This window comes from Copadichromis virginalis, linkage group LG7 (assembly GCF_057382275.1).
Source record: "Copadichromis virginalis isolate Kocher_CV1m ecotype Utaka linkage group LG7, C_Virginalis_male_GT1.1, whole genome shotgun sequence".
Taxonomy (NCBI): domain Eukaryota; kingdom Metazoa; phylum Chordata; class Actinopteri; order Cichliformes; family Cichlidae; genus Copadichromis; species Copadichromis virginalis.
Window position 1 is genome coordinate 67672115 of NC_140624.1, and position 26597 is coordinate 67698711.

The following is a 26597-nucleotide window of genomic DNA, read 5'->3' on the forward strand; positions in this document are numbered from 1 at the left end:
GTGTTTTATGTGTATCGATTTTTTAAAATTATTACTCATGTTATATTATTGTCCAGACATGCCCCGTAAGGACACGAGGAGGAAACAGTGACAGAAGCAGCTGTGTGAGGCTAAAGCAGTGAATCCCTCAGCAGCTGGAGTACAGGACAGGTCACAATAACACACCCATCAGTTGTTGCATCGCAGAGGTATTCAGGTATAAAAACAATAATAAACACAATTTCTTGGTTCTATAACATTTCCTGTCATTACTTTATTATGGATTAGGTGCAAGAGCTGTTAAGTGGGGCGACCGTGGCTCAGGGGGTCAGGAAGCGCATCTGTCGCCGGTTCGATCCCCGGGCTCTCTGTCCTGGTCGTTGTGTCCTTGGGCAAGACACTTTACCCTCCTGCCTACTGGTGTTGGCCAGAGGGGCTGATGGCGCGATATGGCAGCCTCGCTTCTGTCAGTCTGCCCCAGGGCAGCTGTGGCTACAACTGTAGCTGCCTCCACCAGTGTATGGATGAATAGTGGAATTTTAAAGCGCTTTGGGTGCCTAGAAAAGCGCTGTATAAATCCAATCCATCATTATTATTATTAAGTGTGGGTAATTAAATAATAGCAGATTGTGCCTCGTTCTCAGGTGGACAGCAAGTGGAGAGTGAAAGACCAGAGAAGGAGATGGAAGGAGGAAGACTGTGATTCACAGGCAGAGCCTAGTTTGTTTTCTCACAATTTTCTTTCATAATTTTTCTGTTGTCTTATGGTTTTATGTGCATAAAGCAAAGAAGAAACCTTGTTTATAAGTTAGGAAGCAGTGGAAGGTGATGACATCACTTTGATATTTCCTGGGAAAAGCTTTGATCTGGATGGTCTCTGATCAGTGCTGGAAACTAGACTCATTCATTTCCATGGAAGAAGGACTCTTCCATGGAAAGTGCGTCTAATGGCCAAGTACATGCACAAACACATACAAGGAATTTGGTTCCAGTAGATGGTGACTCTCAAGCACAGCAATGTAAATCACAACAATATGTAAAGGACACACACACACACACACACACACACACACACACACACAAAAAAAAAAGTGTATTTAGGTCATTAAAAGCATTAAAATGTTAGTAATGTTTTGGCCTGAGATGAAGATGACTTTCACTTCCTGCAGACCTTCATATGTCCCCGGCTGTGGGACTCATATTTGCCTTCACGATCAATAGATTTCTGCCCTGCTGTCAGACCCTCGCTTTGGCCCCAGCTGATTCTGGCGTGACGCACTGAGGCGGTCTCCCTGTGCGTGAGGCCAGCTCCTCTCTTTCACTGCTCCTACATGCTGATTGATGCTGTTAAGGTTTTGTGGTCGTATGGTTCTGGTTAGTGATGTTAGAGGGGTGTGATGGTACAACCCTCAACCTCCACCAATGGAATTATGGGCAGGGCTCAACACCCATTTTCAGGGATCTCGCTATAAAGCCGGGTTTGTACTTCCTGGCTTCTGTTCTTTAATTTAACTGAGAGCGATTAAACTGCGCTGCTGCTTTTTGGAGACTTTGAATAAATCATGAGGTAAGTAAACAACATTATTTTTCTTTCTTTTTTTAAAAAATTATGTAATTTCATTAATTGGCAGATTTAAAATCACGTATGAATTGAGTGTCATCCTGATAAATTACAAGTTTTCAAAGACTTATATTACACATTACAGCACTCTTATTACGACTGGATAACTTTATGCTTTAAACCACTTAATACTAAACCTCAGCTTCTTTGTAGACCGATGAATCTATGAATGAATTATCAATGAAATATTAACCTGTGAATGCGGTCACTTTCATTTATTACAATCTTGAACAGAAAAGCTTTGAAAGTTAAAGTGTAATCCAGCAAAAGAGATCAAAATCTGAGCAGATCAATAATTCACGTTGATGAGGAAAATATATAAATTGTTTCTTGTTTTTTCTTTTTTTACGCACAAAACCTAAAGTTTACAAATTTTTTTTTTTTTGTACCTCAGGAAAAAGATTTTTTTCACAATGTAGGCGAGACCATTAACAACTGTTACAGTATATATAGTATAGTACATATATATATATATATGAGTGTGTGTGTGTGTGTGTGTGTATATATATATATATTTGTTTTTAAAAAAAAAAACCCCCATAGATAATACTGATGTATGAAGGTTGTCGGTGGAAGATTTTTAGTATTTCTAGTATTTTATTTTAGTATTTTCCAAACACAAAGTTCACACAGCTGGAAGTAAGCAGGAGTAATCAGGCCCAATAAACACCAAGAACCCCCCTCCCCCCCCTTTTTTTGGAGCCCTTTGTTCATATACCGGAGATGACGGAGCCAAATTAAAGAAATGAAAACAGAATTGAACAATTAAATAAACTAAATGTATTTAATAGAAAGGAACTAAATGCATCAACATCAGAAGGCGAACCCAAAGGCCCAGATTAATTCATTTATTCTATTTCATTGGACTCAACTTATGTCATTGTACTAAAAACACAAAGAGCAATTAAATGCATAAAAAATACAAATAAAGATTCTAATTAATCTAATTAATGTAAAATGTTCGTATTCATTTGAATTAATTTTTGTGGTGATTTAATTGTTTTTAAAATAAATTTTTAATTTGACATACTTTATGTATTAATTGGTAAATGTATGCATGTATGTATTTATATATTATTAGTTGTTGGTGACCGCACCATCACAAACACTCAGAGCTCTCTCTTTAGTAAATACCTAAACAAATAAATAAATAGAAATAAATAAACATTCTATAATGCAGAGGAATCACTGATGATGAAATCAGTCATAATAAAATAAACAAAGGAACTAATGAATTTATAGAATTAGGATTTTTCTGCATTGGTATTTATATGCATTTGTATCAATTTACATATTCACAGAAACTGGGAAAAATAAATAAAAATACATACGTTTACATTAAATAAATATATTAATAAATATGTCTGTAATACAGTTACAGATATAAATATGATAAATATCAATACATATTTTTATATATTTAATATATAAATATTGTATATGAAATTGACACCTCTGCAATCCAGGAGAGTATAGATACAAAGTACGGCACATTACAAGACTGAGTCTGATTAAATGAATCATTTGTTAATCCTGTGCTGGACTCTTTAGTTCCAGGATGGAGACCAAGTCTTACATGGTTCAGATGAACGGGAATGGAGTTTGTGGCAAAACTACGGTAAATGGAAAAACCCTAAATGAAAATGGAGTGAACAGAAACGGGGTGCACGGGAATGGCGTCCACCATGTCAACATCAAAGGCGCCTTATACCCGATCAAATCTAAGAGCCGGAGGCAGAGGTGGGAGGTGAAGCCTTCGGAGATGGCTAACAACACGCTCAACCCCATCAGGGCCATCGTGGATGGGATGAAGCTCACCCCGAACCCGGAAAAACCCATGATCGCACTTTCGATCGGTGAGGAGATTCCTCGTAAAATTCCCTTTAGATTTGGGGGTTTGCATCATGCTTATTCTTTGTTTTTTCTAACTGCTGATTACCTTCACCTTTGCTCCTCAGGGGATCCCACCGTGTTTGGAAACCTGCCCACCGATGGTGCAGTGCTTCAGGCCATGAAGGATGCCATAGACTCCCAAAAATACAACGGCTATGCTCCCTCTGTCGGTGAGCCATCCCTAAAGTGAAATGATGTGAAAAGATAGATGCAAAGATGAATATGTTTTTCTAAGAGCCAGCAAAGCGCAGAAGAAACTGTTGAACATATACAATCATGAATCCTTTCTCTGCGTCCACTGACAGGTTACCTGCAGAGTCGGCAGGCGGTGGCAAACTTCTACAGCTGCCCTGAGGCTCCACTGGAGGCAGAGGTGCTCACTCCTCACACACATTACCGTCTGCCCCTAAATCTGAAATGTGAACTACACTTTTACTAAAAACTCAGTAGCAAATGGCTTTGGCGTCAATCTGCTTGTTACAGTGGATTGTTTTGAGTTCCTGTGTGAAATTAACAGATTCTCCGAACTAAAGAAGACCCTGTCTCTCTTCCAGGATGTGATTCTGACCAGCGGATGCAGTCAGGCCATCGACCTGGCTATCAGTGTGTTGTGCAACCCAGGAGACAATATCCTGGTACCGTGCCCAGGCTTCTCCTTATATAAAACTCTGGCTGTTTCCATGGGCATCGAGGTCAAACTTTACAACCTGCTTGTAAGTGTGGGGACAGTTTCTCTGTTTTTAATGCTGGCCTAAGCACTAAACACTTTTTGGGCTGGAACAGTTATGATTATTACATTTTAGTGGCATCATCTTTTCAAGTACATCAATCATGGGTAAACTCAAATGGATCTGCCACACTCAGCTTATCTGTTATTTCTCCCAGAAAGATTTCACATATTTTAATGACCACATCTCAAAGGAGCAACAGAGCAGGAAACATGTGAATGAGGCTGGTGACGGTGAAGGCTGTGGAACACACAGCATTTATGTTTTCTGTTAACTGGATTCATTTATATCAAAGAATCAGATTTTATGAGCATGTAATTTGTAAAGTTACTAAAGTAAAAGTGGCATGAACATAATATCCAAGTAAAGTAATGATAATAAACACTCATCGGTGCATAAACATGTATTATGATTATTTTCACAGCCGGAGAAGTCGTGGGAGGTTGACCTGCAGCACATGGAGAGCCTGATTGATGAGAGGACTTCCTGTCTAATCATCACCAACCCATCCAACCCGTGTGGCTCTGTTTTCAACAAGAAGCACCTGCAGGAGATCCTCAAAGGTTGGCTGCACTCAGAGTGGGGAAGAATTCCAGTTTTGTAAGCAAACAAACACAACATCTCTCAAACAATTCCATTCTTACTTTGTCCAGTGGCCTCCAGACACTGTGTCCCCATCCTGGCTGATGAGATCTACAGTGATATGGTGAGTGTAGCAGCTGTCGACACAAGCTGCATCTCAGCACAGGTGGGCTTGGCTCGTGCAACACCAGCGAGGCACTTTCTTTTTGTTTTAAACCACAATGACAGTAGATGTTCTGTTCCAATTGGTGGCATTTGCCCTGGCTCTGCATGTGCTGATGTGCGTGCACAACCTCACATCAGCACATGGGGGGGATTAGTGCCTCTGTGCAGGCCAGTGGCCGGGAGGTCAGCAAGGACAAGCAGTGGATAGATAAAGATTTAAAGTGAGACCGCATCCATGTTAAAACATACAGTCCAGTACTAAATATAAAAGGTAAGTCCCACATGTTTCTATTTTATCATTTTGTCATGTTGGTTGTAAAAACTGTAAAAGCCACAAATTGTCACACAAATGTTTTTGGACATTTAAAGCAACTTTTGTCAAAAAGGAGCAAAAACATGTGATTTGAACATTTGAACAAGTATCGAGTGTACACTCACAAAATAGTACTAGCATTGTATAACCAGCACTGCTCCAAAAGGAGTTATGTTGACATTATCTAATAAGTGTATGGTTTGTTCACCTGTGTGGAATATTACATTTCATTCCAATTTACAGCAGTTTTCTCAGGGCACCTTAAATAGTGAGGTAAAGACCCGAGCAATCAGACGATCCTCTCTGAACATCTCTTGGTGATGGTGGGGAGAAAGACCTGCCTTTTAACAGGAACAGACTTCCAGTAGAACTATGCAGCAAAACTGTGGTCTGTTTTTCTAGGCCCAGTGACTTACAGGTTTTCTTTAAAGATTTCAGGTTTGATTAAATGGAATAAAGCTAGAACAGATTTTTGTCTAATAAACAGAATTAAATCATCAGCATATAGTGACAGCTCGGTCTATACTGGACCAGTCACACTGTTTTTCTGAACACGTGGGTGTAATCGTGGAGCTCTTTCAAAAGTTTGATTGCTCATCAGCTTTGCATTATCAGAAACTGTGAAATATTCCTGTTTCTCAAGATTCTTTCAGATATTTTTTTCAAAAGCAAAACTTTTCCAACATATTAAAACCAATCAATGTCTACTGTACATCGAAGGATAATAGGGTCTTAAATATTGTTATATTCAGAACTAAATATGTTATATAAACCTTCCAGTTACAAATCCTTCTCTGCTCATTATCAGCAGTATTGCATTTGCTCATAATAAGAATAATAATGTAACGTAACGTTTATGAGGACAAGCTTATTGTCCTCACATTTGCTAAAATATTTTCTCGCACTTGAAAGTAATAAAATTAGATCTCCGCTCATAAAATGTGAAAAGTTCTTATTCTGCAACTCTTCTTGAAACCGTCAGTGATGCAACACATTCTAACATGCATATCTTATAACAATGAATGTGTGTGTGAATGGGTGAATGACTGAATGTAGTGTAAAGCGCTTTGGGGTCCTTAGGGACTGAGTAAAGCGCTATACAAATGCAGGCCATATACCATCAGTCTGGGAAAATCTGTACTGGTCAAAGTTTAGTTGAAGGTCATGCAAATATGTCCACAGATAAGCAGACACACTCTCTGGCAGCCATCATATTGTTTGTCAGCTCGCAACAAATGGAGATGAGGCAACAGTGCAGTAATTTTCCACTGAGAATTCAAATTGATCAGTAAGAACACCTTTATTTCCTTTTTATAGGCTATAAGTGCATCATATGCATTTATACTAACTATTATTTTAAAAATGATATGTACATATAGAGTGTTCTACCTCTGACATAAATGGTTCCCGAAATATTTGAACTTACACTCGTTTCTTTCTTTCTTTGTTGCCTCACCTTTATCCTCCAGGCATGTCTCTACTAAATAAAACTCACGTAGCAGTAGACAGTAACGATGATGCTTTAGCATCTTTTAGTTCGTGGGGGTTTGTTTTGAGGAGTTTCCGATCATCTTTGTCTCAGCTGAAGTTGACAGTTTGGGTCTTGTTCGGATTTATTCCCTCCAGTCCTTTGTTACATCTGAGCTGTTTTGACTTTTGCACTTTACAATGTGTTGGTCTGTCTAATGAGTGCAAACTAAAACAATCGATCGATCAGTCGTTTAAGAGGCATTTAGTACATGCATGCTGCACACTGCATCGTCTGTGATATTTCCTTTGCCATCTTCACACGTTTTCATCTCAGCTCTGGAGTTGAGATGAAGATGTGTGCTTTTGTGGAAAAACACTGGGAGGCCTTGTGTCGCAGTGGACTTGCTGACTCGCCTGCTTGATGATATTAAAGCTGAACAAAAAACAACTTTTGAAAGCTTGTTTTTGTGGGAGCTGTTGTGAGTGTAATAGTTTAAAGTCGGGGTTACTGGGTGCTTCCACAAACCACCTCGCCACCATTGGACCGTTCCATAATGAGCATGTGCAGACCAGAATGACTTTGCACTTTTTTGGCTGCATGTGCTTGCAATTACTGCAGCTGTCTGGTTTTGTTACAGCAGAACCTGGGGAGGAATGGGGGCCGTGTGGTGGGTGGAGACGTGGCCTCAGGGTGCACTGGTGAGGCCTGTTTTTCAGTGAGCGGCGACTGTGAGCTGCAACACCTAGGACGTTTCAGGCAGTGGGTCAGTGCCCCTGCTCCTCACCTCTGTAAGCCCTTCAGTGATAAATTGTGGTTTTATGGGGCACGTCTGCACAGTCAACATGCTCTCTGTGGAGATGTTTGACCTGCCTATGAGTCACAGTTATAAGCCATGCACACAGCTGCACATGCATTCACTCCATTGTCTCCATCAAGCTTTTCATTGCATCTATGTTGGTCAATGCTTTACATTTGTCCTCCTCTTGATCTGAGAGGCGTTTAAGACATTTGTGCCAGAAAACGAGTTATGCAATCACGTTAGTGCTGCTGTTATGTCATTCACTTCAGTCTGGCCAATAGGATGCGGGGTAGTGTCTTTTCTCCATGTCACGCAGCTGTAATAAGAACCAGCTTTCTGTAGGTGAAACGTTTCTCTTTGTGGTTACCTCAGCATCGGCCTCCCTCTTTAACTCTCTTCCTTTTGTTTCTCTCTGGTATTTTTGTGAGACTTTCAGGAAGAAGATTATGCAAGATTATGCAAAAAGTTGATGTAATTGTTGTTTGTGTCTTTTAACACTTTCCTCGCTGCTGTGTTTTACTCTGTAAACAGCTGCTGTCATGCTGTTAGTGAACATGAGGATGAAAGTAGTTCTGACTATACATCGCTGTGTAAATGACAGAAGTTTGTTTCCTCTTCTTTTTAAGGAGGGCATCAGACACAAGTTGAAATGAAGAAAGCATAACTACAGAAATGCTTAATTAATAAATAAGACATCAGCTGATCTCTTTGAGCAAGTGCTCTCTTTGAGCTGCTTCAGTCAGCAATAGTTGCTGTGCATCTGCAACTTGCTTTGCAACCCACCTCCAGCCCTGGGTCTTCCCGTCCTTCCTCTGATCTGCCTGAGAAAGTTTGGTCTCTCTTTAACACCGAGCCTTCGTGTTAATAACATAATTTCAAAATTACCAAGAATTCCTATGATTTTTTTCCGCTTATCTCCAAGCCCTCTCGTTTTTTTCACTGTGGTGTCAGTCTGTGGGAAACCCAAACTGATCCAAACAACAACAGCATGATGATTTTCTCCTTTTAAGTCATATGAATTAAAACGGCTGCACGTCAGTTTGCCTCAATGAAACATCTGTAAACGTCAAATATCTGCATATGTAATATAAAGTTTTTATTCTTGTTTTTGCCCTCAGGTTTTCCCAGGATGCAGTTCTCCTTCAATGGCATCCCTCAGCAGTGATGTTCCCATCCTGTCCTGTGGCGGTTTGGCTAAACGCTGGCTGGTGCCTGGCTGGAGGATGGGATGGATCCTCATCCATGACAGGGATGATATATTTGGAACTGAGGTACTTTTTATTTATTTATTTTACAGTTCCTGATGGGGGAAGCGTTGACCGATTGTTCCAATACTCAAACCCAAACACACAATGATATACAATAATTTGCACATTACATTTACCCGACTGACACGTTTCTTCGTTCAGATTCGACAGGGTCTGGTAAAACTCAGCCAGCGTATTCTGGGAGCCTGCAGCATCGTTCAGGGGGCGCTGGAGCAAATCCTCGACAGCACTCCTCAAAGCTTCTACAACAACACCATCGGCTTCCTTAAGGTAATGGAGAGAAGTTGTTTTAATATATTCCACCTTTATAATTAACTTTGAGTAGCAGTAGCTGACCCTGGTTCCTTTTTTGTTCCTTCAGTCCAGATTCTTGTTGTTATGTCTTAATTCTGTCTGAAATCACATAGTAATGCACATTAATATGCATCACATGACACTGTGTGAACGGTTTATCATCCTTTGCTTCCTCAGTCTAACTCAGAGATTTGCTTCAGCGAGCTGTCCTCCGTCCCCGGCCTGAACCCTGTCATGCCTTCAGGAGCCATGTACATCATGGTGAGTGTTGAACGTGTGGTTTGCATTCAAATTTCTGTGCCATGATCATTTTCTCAGTCACATTTAGTTTACTTATCATCATCATTTTTGCAGTGAACTGTGCTCTGTGCCCAGGTTATCACATTTTATGGGAAATTTCCACAGTGTCTGGATTTTGCAAATGACTCACACTTAACCATTTAAATGACTTTAAAAATCAGATTTGTGAGTTTAAAACAGAAACTTTACAGAAGCTTTTAGACCTTTAATTCACACATTGAATGAGGTCTTTGAGCAGCAGTTACAGCTTAGGTAATCTCTACAATATTTATATTTATTTGCATTCATCATTCATCTCCCTGTACCTGCTGCACCCCACAGCACGATGATACCACCGCCGTGCTTCTCTGTGGGGCTAGTGTCAGCAGGTAATGAGTGTTATGGGGTTTATAATGAGTTTAGGCGTGTCCATGTGCAGATGTGAGATGTAGATACATGGACAAAGTGCTTCTACTATGGCAACAAATAGTTACATTATGGCCTTTTGGACAGATTGTCATAGTTTACATTTCTCTTTGCCCATAACATAAAAGTCTGACTGATGGGGTGCTGGTGAGATGGTGGTGCTACCAGCAGGTTCTCCAGGACTTCTGAAACTCTATCAGAGCGACTGTTTGGGCTCCTGGTCACCTTTGTGATCAAGGACCTACCTGCCTGGCTACTCTGTTTGGCCAGACTGACGGATGTAGGAAGAATCCTCATGGTTTTAAATTTCTCCCAAAGTTTGGCCGCTAAGCACCCGGGGACACTGCTGGCAGATTTCTGCTTCACCATAGTTTTATCAAAGAGATCTACTGAGAGTTTTGGTGACGTGAAATAAAAATTATGGGATTTGATATCCCATGTGAGAAATTCTCAAGTCTCTCCAGTCAGATGATTAAGGATGATTCAGGCAAATGGAATACAGCTGAGAACACGTCGGAACCACTAAAAGGGTCTGAATACCTTTGAAAATGAAAGATTTCATTGACTGGTGGGAAACTACAAATGAAGTGTGCACACAGTAAAGGAGTCTGAATGATGTCAGCATTCAGAGTTCAGAGGTTAGACCAACCATGGTGTTTACATTTTCCAGATTGGGATCGACATGGATCACTTCCCAGATTTTAAGAACGATGTGGACTTCACCGAACGGCTGGTGACTGAGCAGTCTGTCTTCTGTCTGCCTGCTTCGGTAAGACGCCATCACCTTTCCTCTCACTGCTGATTCGTCGGTCCTCACACCGACATATTTCTAAACTCCATCCTTCCTGACGTTTCACAGGCGTTTGAGTATCCCAACTTCTTCCGCATTGTGGTGACAGTCCCGGAGGAGATGATGCTGGAGGCTTGTGCTCGGATCAGGGAGTTTTGCCAGAGCCACTATCGCCCCCCCAGCCGTGACAGCAATGACCTGGACCAGTAATGCAGGGGCTGTACCAGTCTTACAGCTGTCCCACCACAACATTACCCTGAAATCTTTTTTTCAAAAGCTGCCATGGCAACAAAAAGCATGCAACAGCATATCTAATGGTGTAATTTTTATGTAAACTCTTAAGAAATGAACAAATGTGATATTTATATTTTATACTGACAGCTTGTATTAACCTGTACTTGTATATTTATATAAATTGTATTTCACTTACACACCTCTTTGATATAATCTGCAGCTAGCTTCTTTGTTAGCTTATGCTTGCTTTTTTTCCTGAGCTACAAGTAGAGGAAGTGAATGTGTTTGTTTATTTTTATAAGCCTTGTATACTGATAATCACCTCCATACATGAGATCGATCTATCTATCTATCTATCTATCTATCTATCTATCTATCTATCTATGTAGATAGACGAAGTATAAATATTGTGCATTATTTTCAGACACAGCATTTTGTGCCATTGTTAACAGTTAATATAATAAACTGTACTGACATAACAAGTAAAGGATAAATATTCAATGTTAAAGAAAAATCGCAGAATAAAATATAAACAGAAACAAAATAATCCTCCTCTGATGATTTGAATCAAAAATTTCACATTTGGATTCATTGCTCTATCAGACCTGTTTCCATGATTTCAGTCCAGTTCCTGCGTAACTTTCACAGCCTTTTCTTCCCGTTTCCCTTCTTTAAGAATGGCTTCTCGACAGCCACTCTTCCACGGAGAACGTTTCTGATGAGGCTTCAGTGAACAGTAGATGGAGCAGCTGAACATCCAAATGCATCCCTCAGGTCCTGTCGGGTCTCTGCAGGACGTTTTCCTCATGACTTTCAGATACTGTTTATCTGCTGCAGACAGTATTTTTAGACCCACCAGTCCTCAGTTCAAAGTGTGCTATCTTTGGCATTTTGCAGAGATTCAACTAAAGAAACTGGAACAAATGATATTTTTGCTACAGGCAGTTAGTAACAAAGTGTAAACATACAATTTCAAATTGGTTCTTTGCTAAGTTGTATCTACACAACCCCTTTTCATCCCTTGGGTTCGGAGTATTTTTTATGCAAAATTGATTCATAGATCAGTGTAAATGATTTAACAAAGAAAAACTTTAAAAGAGATTCAGAAAGAGAACTGCTGCTCAACAAGAAAGTCTGTCTGATTCCTAGGAAGCAACATATAAAGAAACGAGGGGTGACTCAAGACTTTTGCACAACTGCAAAGCCAAATACAGTTGATCAGCATCAGTCGCTACATGACAGAAACACAAGGTTCATGTGGTTTATCCATAACTTATGAGGCTTATTGAACAAAAACATGTTAAAATGAGGTTTTAATAGTTTCAGTGATCTTCGTTTCTTATCAATTCTTATAAATATTTTGGAGAACTTGTGTTTACAACACAGTGGAACAAATATTAGGACTCATAACGTGATCATTTTTTCTTTTCCAGAAGCCGAGTTTTGTCTCTGGATTAAAATATTTTTAAAAATATTTGATGCAAAACAAATGATTACAACAAACAACACACTTCTATATTTAGGGAATAAAAAAGAAAGGATTGACTAGCACTGCTCCAGTAAAATATAAAACTTACATTCATGCAGTTATGAAGCTTAACTTTAGTCCTGGCTTAACTGATTTGCTCAGAAAGAAAACACGAGTTTACCTGTGCAGCGTATTTTATCTCATGTTTGAGCTAGCTGGGACCTAAAGACTGCCTTTAATCTCCTTATGCACACCGAATGTCCTCCTTCATCACTGAAGCTGATCTCAAACCAGCATTCAGACTATCAACAACACTCACATGCTGCTCCATCTGCCTGCCCACAGTGATGGAGCCATGACACGGCTGGTAATAACTTTTGGCTGGTCTGTGGAGCCTCCTACTGGGCGATGGGAAGGTTTGTTTTCTTGCCACACTGTGCAGGATAACCAAAAGCACCATGGAGGAAATGATGACCATCCTCCACAGATTCATTAATGAATGAGGTCAGGGCAGGCGTTGCAAGCCTTGCTGGCCACTGTGCTGCTGGTGCAACTGCAGGATGCCATATCCATATTTCACCTGGGAAACTAATAAGCCATAAGAGCAATATATATCCTGAAGGGTAACTTTAAAGGCACCAAACGTAGCATTGACAGCTCCTCATGCAGCCACGTGGATCTCACGTTCGTGCAGTTTGCATGATTAATCCAGTTTATGGATAGATGTGCACATACGTGCCACATAAAGCCTGAGGTCTTTCTCTGGAATATCACAGGCATCAAATTTCTGTTTTGTTTTGATATATACGTAGTAGAGCCAGTGGAAGTTTGCTCATGACTGATGATACAAGTGCTCTGTGTGCTGCTGTCTGCAAAACTGACAAATCAAACAAGCAGTGACTCTTTTCAACTTTCTCCAACTTAAAATTACCGTCAGCAGCTCAGTGCTGGGCGTCTCTGCTCATACCAAAAGAGCACTAAGTCACGCTAATTCAATAAAATAACCAACCTGTCTCTTTCTGTTTCACAGAAGGATGAGCAGCTGTGAGGAAAGAAAATCGAGAAGAAACAGCATGACTGTGAGAACACAGAAGAAAAGAAACAACTTTAAAATCAAAGTTTGAAACTCAAAAGCAGGAATCTTCAGGTTTCTACACTCCGACCTGCCTCCATCGTAACTCTTGATTCAGATAAAAGTCCTTAGACGTCACAGTTTGTGCATTCCCAAAACTTTTCCAGCAGACACTACATCATTTCTGCAACACCAGTTCAGTTTTCGTGGCTTCAGGTGAAGAGCAGCGTGTGTCAAATTTGCATTGCTCCTGAACCTCGAGCTCAACCCGAGACTTTGAGCAGAAAGTCAGCAGCTCTAATGCTGTCAGATCGCGTTTCCCTCTATGATGCACGCTGAAGGCTCCTGCTGAACGTTCCCAACATTCATCACAAGAGGAATCACGCTTTCATGAGTTCAACATGAACTGTGGTAGAAAAACACATCTGAGGACGGTGTTGTGCAGCACGACTTAAAAGTTTTGGGTGCTCTGTCATGTTTGAGCTGTCAGGCAAGTTTGTCTGAGTTCCACTTTTAAATGTCAGCTTGTGAATTTTCTGAATGCAATAAAACTGAGACACACTGCAGATCACAGCACAGTCGATTCTGCACAAATGTAGTCTGTTATATATTCAAATGCATTCATTTAAAACGAGTAGATGTTCCCGTTTTGTGAAGTCAGGACTCAAGTATGGAAACAGTGGATTTGCATAAAGATTTTTATTATTTGCTCAGAAAATATACAGCCTTCTACTCTATGTGCAAATGATATCCAGGGGTTTGTTTAACAGCTGTATTGACTAACATACTGTGTCTCATACTCTAAATGAGACACAAAAATATTTTCAGCTTTAAAAAGCATCCATGCACCATCCGTCTTTACCTTCCTCCAAAGGGCTTAAAGAAATGAAAGCCACTTCAGCCACAGATGTTTTACAACTGTGTGAGGCTGGCAACTCAACACATCTGTGTTGAGCTGCCAGCCTAGTTGTGCCTGAAAAGCTTGATCCCCATCCAGCTCCAGAGGTGGAAGAAGACGTAGACGGGGATGGTGACGGGCAGCAGCAGGCTGTAGAAGCACACACTGCTGCTGCTGGTGCAGCCCTGAGGGAAGTTCTCATCCACCGCCGCAGAGTAGAACAAACCAAAGAGGGACACTATGGGGACCAGTCCCACCATCACAGACAGGGACAACATGTTTGCAGATGGGCTCGGAGGTAACGCGCTGCCGGATGATGATGTGTTACGTGCGCTTTGGTTAGAATGCCAAAATACAACTGAAAGAATCCAACACCTCAATTTTATTTAGTCAAACAGTTTTTTTAAAGCCAGCGTCCAGTTTGTTTTTGCTCAGGTCAACTCAAAGTGAAGGCTTTTCTGTTACTGTGCAGGTGTGTCTGAAGCATCTTTCCGAATGAGTCTGGCCTCCTGAGGGATCATGTTGGGAATGCCGTCGATGACGGGATAGGCAATGCCGAGCTCCTCGTTGATCAGCTCGTTGGTCTTAGGCTCGTATCTGTGGAGGAATAACATAGCAGAATAAGTCTTTCATAGCACTGAAGTGCTGACATTTCCTACAAACTGTGAATGCAGCAGCAGTAGCAGCTGTAGTTCATCTGAACTTAATAAAACCATGACACACACATGCAATGCTTGTTTTATGTTATCATATTTATGCAAGCATTTGCCCACAATGGGTGTGTGTAAAAAACACCAGCACAGATGTGCTCGTGTGCAGTCCTCAGGAACTCAACAACAGGAAGCTCGATGATCATTAATTTAAAAGTTTTAGGAGATAAACCTAAAAATCTAAATCTGATCTCAGAGAACTTTTCAGAAAAAAGATTCAGTGGAGGATACGGACAGTACTTAAATAATACAATTTACTGACATGTATTACAAAGTATAAAGTTTGAGAAGTATATACACATAAGGTCCTGAAGTCTGTAATGGTCTTTGTGGTGTTTAAGAGCAGGTTATCATCAGTCTATGGGGTCAAATTGTGAACCTCCTTCCTGCTGTTTGTATCATCACTGTTGGCAGATTCCAACTGCATCATCTCATCTGCAAACTTAACAACAACCAAAACTCGTGGTTAACAGCAATCTGAGGGCGATTAGTGAGGAAATCTAATATCCAGGTTCATCTGAACTCCAGTCTGTTTGGTGATGGTGTTAAATGTTGAGCCGTAGTTCACAAAGAGCTTCCTGGCGTAGGTGTTGTGTTTGTCTATGTGAGTGAGGGGTTGTGTTGAGAGCCACACAGATGTTCAGCTAAATCAGATTCAGGCATAATTTCCATTTGTTTTCACAGATGTAAAGTATCTGCGAAGGCAAATGACAGACCCTAATAAGCCAGCCAATCAGCAAGTACATCGCAGTGTTGCGTCTTCAAACTGGACAAGAACTGAACAATTTAAAAGGCTCAAACTGTTTTACACATTAGAAAGTGCGTGTGAGGTGGTGCCGTTTGTCCTGCTAGAGAGCAACGCGGCTGAACAACAGGAACAGAAAAAAGCAGAATACAGTGAGAGTAAACCAGAGCGTGTAAATAACCTGAGCACAGGTCTGTGTGTGTGTTACCTGAGCGGTTTCTTGGACAGCGGACATACGAGGACCTCCAGCAGGGCGGTGTCGAAAGGCGGCTGCGCTTCGTCCTTCACGTCCGTAAAGCTCCTCACCGGCGCGGAGACGGCAGCTACCCTCCGTAATAACGGCGTGTTTCTCACATTACGCTCAACAAAGAAGGTTTCAGTCAGCAATCTGCTCAAAACATTCTTAAACATGACCACAAAGTGCCTACCGCGTCCAAGTCTCCTACAGGAAGCATAAGTACGCGTGTAACCGTGAAATCAGTCCGCTTCCTGTGACTCCCTGGCCCTTTCGGGTTTAAAATGTTCCGCTTTTTCACTTATTCAATAAAAATATCTACCACGCGCTTGCTCACATATGCAAACTAACATACTATATTTAACACGGTAGATACCACTGCTAGTCGTACATGTCATTTGGTGAACGTTTGTTCGCGCAGTTTCCACATTTGCCCGCATGGTGGCAGTGTTCCACTGTTAGTGCCCCAGTGTTAATTTCATTCAAACGTATTCTGTGTGTGGGCTTTGACCAGATGTGGAAATAAAATAATGACAAAACATACAAAGAAACAATAAACATTAAATGAATGTGAAAAGCACTGATTTGGTCAGCTAGACTACACACCACATCACCATAAGGAGAGATCTCTATGCTGCCCACCATACTGTGGTAAATATCCTTAGAATAATAAAAGTCACGGCCACCCTAACAGTGGCTTTAAGTGAAGGAAACTAATGTAGATACACATTTTGTGAATTTTGCAACAGTTGCTGTTTGGAGTCTGATTTCTTTTAAGCCCCGTAGATGTCCCAGGAATGATTTCCCAGCAGGTTAGAGCCATACAATATTAAACATTGTGGTAGAGCTCAGTGCCAGCCAGGGCAGAATGCATTCCCTCCCATCCATGTGGCTGAAGATATTGCTCTGAGACTTTGTTGGCAGGGCCCCAACCAACTTGTTTTAAAAAACTGCTTCTAGCTGTAATATATCCCATATATATATATAAATATATATATATATATATATATATATATATATATATATATATATATATATATATATATATAAATAATTAGATGGGCCTGCTTGAGAGGCATCCATCATCTCTAACACAGACTGAGGCTGAAATGATACTGAAAAAGGTCGACACCTGTTCAAGCCAAAATGCAGCACATGACTGGCTGATTGTCATTATTGGTCTTTAACAACAAAGTAAAGCAGACATGTTGAAAATAATACAGAAGAAAATATGCTCTGATGTTCAAAATGTCCCATTTATCAAAGAGATCACACTAAAGATGTCTGCTGACAGCAGAAAAATCACTGCCTAATGAATTCTGGGGAACATCTGGACATGACCGGCATGCCACCAACATCCTGCTCTAAATGAACATTTCTCTTGAAGTGCTGATGTGGGTTCACAGAGCTGTTTGGGAGGAGCATGAGGTTATTTATACCATGAATGAACAGACTCAGATTTTAAAAGTTTGTGTTTTGCTTTAATAGAAAATAATCTCATTAAAAATCACATTGACATTTTCAGTGTAATACATCCATCCATCTTCTGGGTGCTCGACACAGAGCAGGGGCGCTGCAGTCTGAGTTGGCCACACCTCCCTGTGCCTCTCAGCCACCTCCTCCAGCTCCTGTGGGGGACATAATCTCTCCCAAAGACATGTTCTCTTATGTGCATCCTGGGCCTGACCCAGAATCTTCTCTTGCTTGGAAATTTTGGAAACACCTCACCTAGTCAGATACCCGAACCATCGCAACTGGATCCTTTCCATGTGGATGATCCACATTACTGCCGACACTGCACAGATCTGTCTGTCAGTCTCCTGCTCCACTGTTCCCTCACTCTTTGATGTGACACAATCAGAACTCCTACTTTTTCCAACTGAGACGTGTGGACTCAGACACTTGATGAAAATCAGAGAAAAACATTTGAGATCCTTTGACCACCCTCTGCCCTTTGGTTCTGGCTGTATTCCAACTTCATGGTGTCCTGGAGAGTCCGTGTACTGGTTAAATCTCAGAGTCTCAGTTTTTATTGTCTCATACATATTTCAAGGTATAGAAGCGTGTGCCCAACCAGTCTAGATATAGTCTTGTTTGGGAATATGAGGGATCTGATCCTCCCTGAAGGACTGTAGTGAGAGCTTGGCTCACATCGAGTGGCAGCTGGATTCTCCCACGGTGGGAGAATCATCTATTCTGTCATCAATTCAGTTCATAGGTTTTATGAATTTTTAAGGATAGAAATTGTAACAAGCAAACAAAGAAAACAAAAAATGGGCCAAGGTAATGTAGGAAGTAAAATAAATAAATAAAATAATGTTTTAAAGGTTCATTAACCTTTATGAGTGGGCCTCACTCATAACACATCATTCATATCTCTTAACCGATTTTCTGCGGTATTCGAAATATCTCGCTTTCACACTATATCCATTTTGAAATAACAGGTGTCAACACATCTTTGGCACAGTGGAGCTTATCCCAGCTGTCATCCAGCGAGAGGCGGAGTACATCCTGGACAGGCTGCCGATCTGCGACAGGACTAACACACAGAGTGAGACAACCACACGCTCTCACTAAGGCAAAGAGGCAAAGATACAACACCATTAGAAAAGACTATTGATTGTATGAGGCCAAGACTGTACAGGGTTTGGGTATAAATATAGAGGACGAGGAAACAATCTGATCTGAGGGGTCATGAGATGTTTTTTGGAAGAAGAGGAATTCCTCTGATCCTCCACAGATTATTTTTGATAATGATCACGTTTCTGTTTTTAATCTGGCATTTGTGTTTTCACCTGGAAATAACAGAGCACACACACACACACACACACACACACACACACACACACACACACACACACACACACACGTGGCACGGTCAGCAACAACACTCAGGTAGGCTGTGGCATTTAAATGATGCTCAGCTGGGCCAGAGTGTGATACAAAAACATCCCCACACCATTACATGGACCTGCTGATACAGGGCAGGATGACTTCGTGTTTTTTAACACAACATTCAGATCCCCAGGCAACGTTTTTCCGATTTGCTGTTGTCCAGTTTTGGAGAGTCTGTGTGAACTGTAGCCTCAGTTTCCTGTTCTTAGCTGACAGGAGTGGACCCGGTGTGGTCTTCTGCTGCTGTAGCCCATCTGCTTCAAGGTTTGACATGTTGTGCATTCAAAGATGCCTCTTTGCAACGCTGGTTTTAGCGAGTGCTTATTTGAGTTGCTGTTGCCTTCCTATCAGCTTGGAGCAGTCTCCCTATTCTCCTGTGACCTCTGGCATTGACAAAGTATTTTCACCCAGAGAACGGCAGTGCGCTGGATAGTTTCTCTTCTACAGACCACTCTCTGTAAACTCCAGATGTGGCTGTGCGGGAAAATCCCAGCAGATCAGCAGTTTCTGACGCGCTCAGGCCAACAGCCACGCCACATTCAAAATCACTCAAATCCCCTTTCTTCCCCTTTCTGATTGTTAGTTTGAACATCAGCAGGTCGTCTCGACCATGTCTACACGCCGGAATGCATAGAATAGCTGCCATGTGATTGGCTGATTAGATGCTTGCATTAATAAGCAGTTAAACAGGTGCAGGGTTTCTCAAACCTGAACATGACAGTGAGTCGACTGTACTCAGGTGGAGTCCAACAGAGTCCCTCTGGGATGTGGTGAAACAGGAAATGTGAATCAAAGAGCAGCAACTGTGTGATGCTATAATGCCGATATGGACGAAAACCTTTACAGCACGTTATTAAATTGATGCTATGAAGAATTAAGGCAAAGAGCCAGTCCAGTACGAGCAAGGTGTACCTCAGTGCTCGTCACAAGAAGACGAAGTCACTGGACTGTCTCTGACACCTGCACACTGACGTCTGAGGCATCATTCAGGAACAATGACACGATTTTACAGTAAAGTGATGAGTGGTGATAGTGGTCAGGCAGCGATGTTCTTGTACATGTTGATGTCTAATCTCAAACATAACCCGCTCCACAGTGTGCAGTGTAATCCATGCTGTTACAGAAGTGGACCTTCGCAGCACTGAAAACATGTTTAACGTGGAGTTACCTCGATAAGCCCCTAATCCTGCTTCATAGTACAGGTTCCTCACCTGGACTGTTTGCTTTATCGACTGCCTGCTAGCCTGGGTTAAAGATTTGGATTATGTACTTTTACTCTGCTCAACTTGTGCATTTAACTTCTTTCCTTTTGAATCTGTGCAGATGCTGGAAAAAACCACCTAAAAATAGGAATAGTGTACTAGGAGTTTAAAGAAGGCATCTAAGAAGCCCCTTCTTTGCAAATGTTTTGCGTTAATATATTTTGTACTTACTGTTAGCTCACCAGTGCATTACCAGTGCACACACCATCTGTGCTTTGTTTCTCTTACAGTTTCCCGAGAGGCTTTGCATGCCTACTTCAAACAAATAACACTCAGTGACACACAGAGTGGAACTGCCAGAGAGTCAGATATAAGACAAAGAGAGATGAAAGTGTTGTTTGTCACATTTGAAAATTAAGTCTGAAACTTAAAGTAAGAAAGCCACAAGTTGTCAGGGCTAGTTGAGTTTTTGTTCGGTTTACTCCTGCCTGGAGAGATTGGGCAACAGCTGATTGATCAGAAGAGGACGAACCATGCGGCGTCTAAATCAGCTGATGTTTTGATATTAACAGTGAGCGACAGTAAATCCATCTGCTGAGCAAGCCCTGAGCTTCTGGCCTGAAGAGTCTCTATTAGGCCAGTAGCTGAGGTGATCTTTGCAGCTGCCTTTGCCAGAATCATGCTGCGTGCAATGCATGTGCAATGCTGGGTGGCTGCTGAATAAAACATGCCTGTGCTTTGACCTCACAGCTGGACCTCAGCGACACGGTGGGCAGTCCTGATTTTAGGCCCTCAATCAAAGCATCCTCTAAAGAAAACCTTGGAGTCTGATGTAAAAACGGCCTCGCGCTTCTCCGCTGACAGCACAGCGGCCTCACCAAAAGGCAGCGCAGACTTGGCAGTGAAGTTAACGGGTCCCTGCCAGAGCTGATACAACGCTAATAACTTCGAAGCTTTCTGGCCTGGGAAAAAGAGCTCTCGTAATCTCTCTACTCAACACTTCACCTTGAAGTGGCTAGCAGAATTAGACCTTCACTCCTGCATGCATAAGGTCACATTTCCCAGTTTGAAAGACTGGCTGCGACATATTTCACCAGAGGTGTGCGTTCTTTGTAAAGGAGATCCTCAGAGACAGTAAAGTCTCTGCAGTTCCCTGCGAGTGGGGGACAGAGCGGTGCTTGAAAGGCATCAAAGCGTGGGCCATTTCACAACTTGAACGATATCTTCTTCATCAAACCTGATCCTCCCAGCGATGGCTGACAGAACGTTCATCAATCCCACGCCTCCTCTGAACTCACCACAGCCACTCACCTGTGCACAAAAGTTCTCATTGATATCTTCTGTGGCTGCTTCAGACGGTCTGTCTTTTTACCGGGAGGAGGTTTAAGAGTGACGAACAGCGACAGACTCGGCAGAGCTTTCACAGCTCAGTGGTGATATATGATGCTTCTTTTATTTCTCACATTTTTTCCTCCTAAGTAGCTGTCATGGTGAGCGCACAGTTTTAAGAACGATACAGTGAATCCGTGAAGGCTGCACACCTTTAAACAGGCTTGCGTCACATAATGGAACACTTACGCTCATTACTCTAAGTAGTGCAGGGCTCTGCCGGGGACCCTGTTAGCCAGGTTCATTTTTTTTCGTGTTTTGTACTTATGACTTTCATATGAGTATATGCACGCAGTCAGAAAGTTACTGTTTAAAAAGAGGAAGATGCACTCACTGAATGCTCAGACAGCACAAGGGAGCGACTGAAGTGGTTTGTTTTAGTAAATCAAAAGTAAAGAACAAATAAAATCATAATTTATTTATTAAAAATATGTTTATTAAGATTTTTGATATAAAGAAAAACAAAAAACAAAACAGACAACACAACAGCACGTTATGAAACGGCTGTGTGGAGACGGAAGATGGCTGGACGGGCCCCTCGGACCCTCCAGCAGGAACAGACGGCTGAAGCGGTTCCTCGGACCCTCCAGCGAAGACAGGCTGCAAATCCTCTGGCTCATCACACAGGAGCGGTTCTCCAGAACCTCGAGCAGAAATGCCGTCCTGTGGCGAACGCAGCTGCGTAACAGCGAGCTCCGTCTGCTGCTGCTGCGTTGGTGTGGGGAGAGAGAGAGATAGCAAGCTCGGTGGCTCTGACGTGCTCCCTCCACGCGGCTATGGTGTGGCTCAGATAAGTGTCCATGGAGAACTGATGAAGCTGGGGGTTGGTTATAATCATTGCCTCCACCGCGCTCAGTCCCACAGCCATAGCCTGTAAGCTATCAGCCTGAGCGATGCGGTTCAGCAAATCAACGACCTCCTTCATCTCAGTCTTAAAGTCTGAGGTGGAACAGTCTGCCGGGTCCATGTTCTGGTCGCGATCTTCTGTTATGAAACGGCTGTGTGCAGGCAGGAAAAGGACCCAAAGTGCAGACTTTAAACAGCTTTAACTCAAAAGGGTAACAAAACTGAGACTACAAACTAAGCATACACAGACAGATCACACAGCACGATAAGGGTAGATCACGACACAGAGAAACACAGGGCTTAAATACACAGAGGAGCAATCAGGGAATGAGAGACAGGAGGGAAACACAGCTGGGACAAATCAGGGCTGAGGAGACAGAGGAAGATAAACCAGATGCATTAACATGAGACAGACTTTCAAAGTAAAACAGGAAACATAACACAGAGACTTGACACAGCAACTATGGAACAGAACAGAAACCAGAAGGCACAACTCTGACAAAGAAACCAAAAGACTAGAAATGATAAATAAAGGCAAAAACCAAAGTACGATAATAATGAAAACTCTAAACTCTGGGTCAACGACCCAGGCACCCTAACACAGCAAGGGCAAAAAATTACACTGCATAGATACCACGTCAACACTGGCAAGATACAAAAATAAAACACTAGGGTGGTAGACCGAATTATCGATCAAAGAGGATTTGTTTTAATTAGTGCTGTCAGCGTTAATCTGGTTAAAATGGCCATTTTAACCAGATTAGCACTGACAGCACTAGTTTTATTCCATGATCTAAAAATGGCTGCCACACATTAAAAAACTTACTAAGTTTGTCCTCTAATGTATACCTAATTCTCTCCATATGCAGTAGAGCAGTCAGTTCTGTCAGCCACATTTTGAATTGAGGTACAATGTCAGACTTCCAGAGAGTCAAGATAATTTTCTTAGCAATCATCATTCCAAACAGAATTGTAGTTTGTGCAGCAGAGCTGAGGTGTAACAGGGAAGAGGAGGATCCACACAATGCAGTTACTGGCTCTGGCTCTAATGTGCAGTTGTACATGTCAGAAAAAACATTTAAAGATATCCAACCAATAGTTATGCAATTTGGGACAAGTCCAGAATAAATGGGTAAGAGAGCCTTCTCCAAGTTTACAACGATCGCATATTAGACTAATGGAAGGAAAAATCCTGTGCAGTTTAGTTTTAAATAATGAAGTCTGTGAAGCACTTTGAATTGAATTAACTGATGCCTTAGATTTATAGAATAAGAATGGATCCTCTCCCACACCTCATCTCCAATTAGCAAACCAAGCTCTTCCTCCAATGCTGTCTTCAAAAAGTCCAATTTAAAAGTCAAATACTCTGAAAAAGGCGTTCGCAAAACCAGAGACCAGGTTTTTAGAAGCCGGGGAGCTCAGAAGGAGCTTAAAAATTGGCTCCTCCTCCGGAAGAAATAGAAAGTTGATGATACTCTGACGAACATAGTTACTAATCTGTAAATCAGCGGTGTCAAACTCAAATACACAGTGGGCCAAAATTCGAAACTGGAACAAAGTCGTGGGCTAACATTAATATTTATTGAAAAAAAAATCTTCCTCCAGATATAAGAATGAATCTTTTGTTATGGACTCAAATAAGTTTTTCTGAAAAACTGAATATGGAACAAGCAAAGCTTAATACTAAACGATATATATATTAGCTGTATAATACCAGTAGGCCAGCTCTGATAGTAATTTGGCATGGCTTCGTGGGCCAAATGTAATTAGGCTGCGGGCCAAATTTTGCCCGCGGGCCAGAGTTTGACACCTATGCTGTAAATAATGGAAAAAATGTGACGCAGGGAGAGAGAACTTGTTCTGCAACTGGGTAAATGATGCAAATTGCCTGTCAATATATAAGACTTTAAGAGTAAATATACCTTTCTGTGCCTCAAAAGAGGCGTCTAAACATGAGGGTGGAAATGCATGATTACGATATATTGGAGTATGGATCGAAGTGTCTGGTAGTGCACAACCTTTTTTGATCTGACTAAAGATTTTAACACTGTTTGAAACAGAAATTATTGACCTTGGTTCACGGATTAGAAGATGAAAAAAGAAGAGCAGGAAGGGAGCCATTCTCAACCCCTTCAGTGCCAGTAAGCAAGAGTTCTAGCATTCGCAGCCCAATAATAAGACTGAAACCGTGGCAGACCAAGTCCCCCCTTAAGTTTGGATTTACATAGATGAACTTTTGATATCCTGTGAGTTTTAAAGCCCCAAACAAATGGTTATACTACTGAGTCGATCAATTTGAAAAATTGCTTATTCAAAAAGATAGGCAAGTTTAAAAATAGGTATAAGAATTTAGGGAGAGAAACCATTTTGATTACATTAATGCGACCTACCATGGAAATAGGCAGGTCGCATTAATGTCCTTTTTCAGTTTTTCAACTTGTGCAGAATAATTCAACTTAAAGATCAATTAGAGGATCCTTAGGCAAGGCAGCACCCAAGTATTTCAATCTGTCTGTAACTTTAAAAGGCAAAGTTTTCAAAAACTCAACTTCCAGATTTGCTGTCAAAGCCACGAACTCACTCTTCTGCCAGTTAATTGTATAACCCGAGATTTCCCTAAACGACCTTACCAGATCCAATAGTACAGGAACAGATCGCTCAGGATTTGACAAGATAAAACAAGAAATGTAGTGCTTGATTTTCCCCAGTCGGACAGGGTCAATGGAGGGCTCATTCCTACTGGCTACTGCAAGAGGTTCAATAGCAATTGCAAAGAGCAAAGGGCTCAAAGGGCAGCCTCGTCGTGTCCCGCGGTGTAAAGAAAAAGGCGCTGATCTATCTTGGTTAGTAAGAATGGAAGAAGTGGGATGTCTATATATCATATCAACCCATGATATAAACTGTTTGCCTAAACCGAACGTCTCCAGCATATAGGCCCACTCGACCTTTTCAGCATCTAAGCTCAGCACTGTGATCTTGGAAGCCGCCCAATGCCCGTTATACATAATGTTAGAATTGATCATTTATGAGAACCACAGACTGTATATAAAGAATGGACACAATACAGATCTGAAGAGTGAAGCCAAAGCTGAAGGTCCTGAAAGTCTGCAGTTCTTTAATGGCCAAAGGGCAGTTTGGAAAAAGACAGAAAAAATCCTTTACCTCCTCCATTAGAGACGGGACGCCTGTTTCACACCGCCAAATGTTGACTTTAAGTAATTTGATTACATGTAATTTTGTTCCATAACTACAATATAAAATGTTAAATTTAATGCTCAAAAGAAATTACTTGATTGATTTAATACAATTCACTATTAATTATTAAAATAAACATTTGATCTTGTGTATTTCAATTGCATTTTACTCAAAATTATGTCTTTATGCTTACTGAGGGTGAAAATAATTTTTTTGAGTGTAATGAAGCAGACTCGTTGACAACACTGTGCCGAGGCTTGTATCGCAGTGATCATGTGACTCGCTCTTTCATTTGTTATAACCAGAGGTGAAATGCTCCATCCTTCAGTTATTCATCTTTTCATCGGCCCAGCTTTGGCTCATATTGGAGCAGCCCTCATGTCAAAATGTGTGTAATCAATAAATGTTGCTAGGCAACCTGGCCTGTGACAGTAGCTGTTTAATTTACATCAAAATGACGTCCTTAGCATCCTTTGACATCCTGTTCTTTTAAAGCCCAAAATTCAGCATTATAAGCCCAGTTTAGCAAATGTCTGATGATGAAGTTTTATTTTAATTTTAACACATTTTTAACCTTTTTAGCCCACCATAGGCCCAAGTCCCGCAGACCTTATCTTTTTACATGCTGTAGTACCATTTTTGGGAGCATTTCGAGTTGCTATACATCAATATACCATTATATCCCAGACTTTAATATATGTATGCATTAAGTAAGTACGTAAATTGCAAAAAAGTGGAATAAACTACAAAAAAAAAGAAAAAATATATATTTTTACACATATTTCTAGTTACAGACATTTCGAGGTAGATCCGTCAAAACTGTAAATGCAAAAAAGTTGCACAAAATAGTTTCCAACTACAGGAAAATTATTTTGAGTGTCTTTATAATTTGACAGTTTACAAAAAAATCCAGCATGTACATCAAAATAAGCTCTAAGCCACCCAGAAACTATACAGCTGATCGGATCGGCAAAGTGTGTTTTGGATTATAATGTTTTTGTGGCTGTCAGCGCTTTTTACACGAGTTTTGCAAAAAGCCATTTGTGGAAAGAAACCGCGACCTGGGAAGTTGAATGCATAAGATGTAAGTACAACTCCTC

General features: G+C 41.3%; 3 protein-coding genes across 3 annotated transcripts; 1 reads left to right on the plus strand and 2 right to left on the minus strand.

Annotated features, from left to right (window-relative positions):
* The first annotated feature begins 1336 nt into the window (after nt 1-1336).
* Nucleotides 1337-10870, plus strand: tat (tyrosine aminotransferase). Its single transcript, XM_085464920.1, has 12 exons — nt 1337-1546; nt 3152-3456; nt 3559-3663; nt 3799-3866; nt 4048-4206; nt 4646-4784; nt 4875-4927; nt 8670-8822; nt 8961-9089; nt 9291-9374; nt 10489-10587; nt 10678-10870. Exons 1-12 carry the CDS (start codon nt 1542-1544, stop codon nt 10816-10818), a joined length of 1440 nt encoding a protein of 479 aa, XP_085321046.1. The 5' UTR covers nt 1337-1541; the 3' UTR covers nt 10819-10870.
* Nucleotides 10871-14061: 3191 nt separating this feature from the next.
* On the minus strand, nt 14062-14569 carry LOC146706703 (phosphatidylinositol N-acetylglucosaminyltransferase subunit Y-like). The gene has a single exon (XM_085464922.1). It carries the CDS (start codon nt 14556-14558, stop codon nt 14346-14348), a length of 213 nt encoding a protein of 70 aa, XP_085321048.1. The 5' UTR covers nt 14559-14569; the 3' UTR covers nt 14062-14345.
* Nucleotides 14570-14633: 64 nt separating this feature from the next.
* On the minus strand, nt 14634-16347 carry pyurf (PIGY upstream open reading frame). The gene is made up of 2 exons (XM_085464921.1): nt 15944-16347; nt 14634-14877 (listed from the first exon to the last, which is right to left on the minus strand). Exons 1-2 carry the CDS (start codon nt 16144-16146, stop codon nt 14742-14744), a joined length of 339 nt encoding a protein of 112 aa, XP_085321047.1. The 5' UTR covers nt 16147-16347; the 3' UTR covers nt 14634-14741.
* Nucleotides 16348-26597: the final 10250 nt, after the last annotated feature.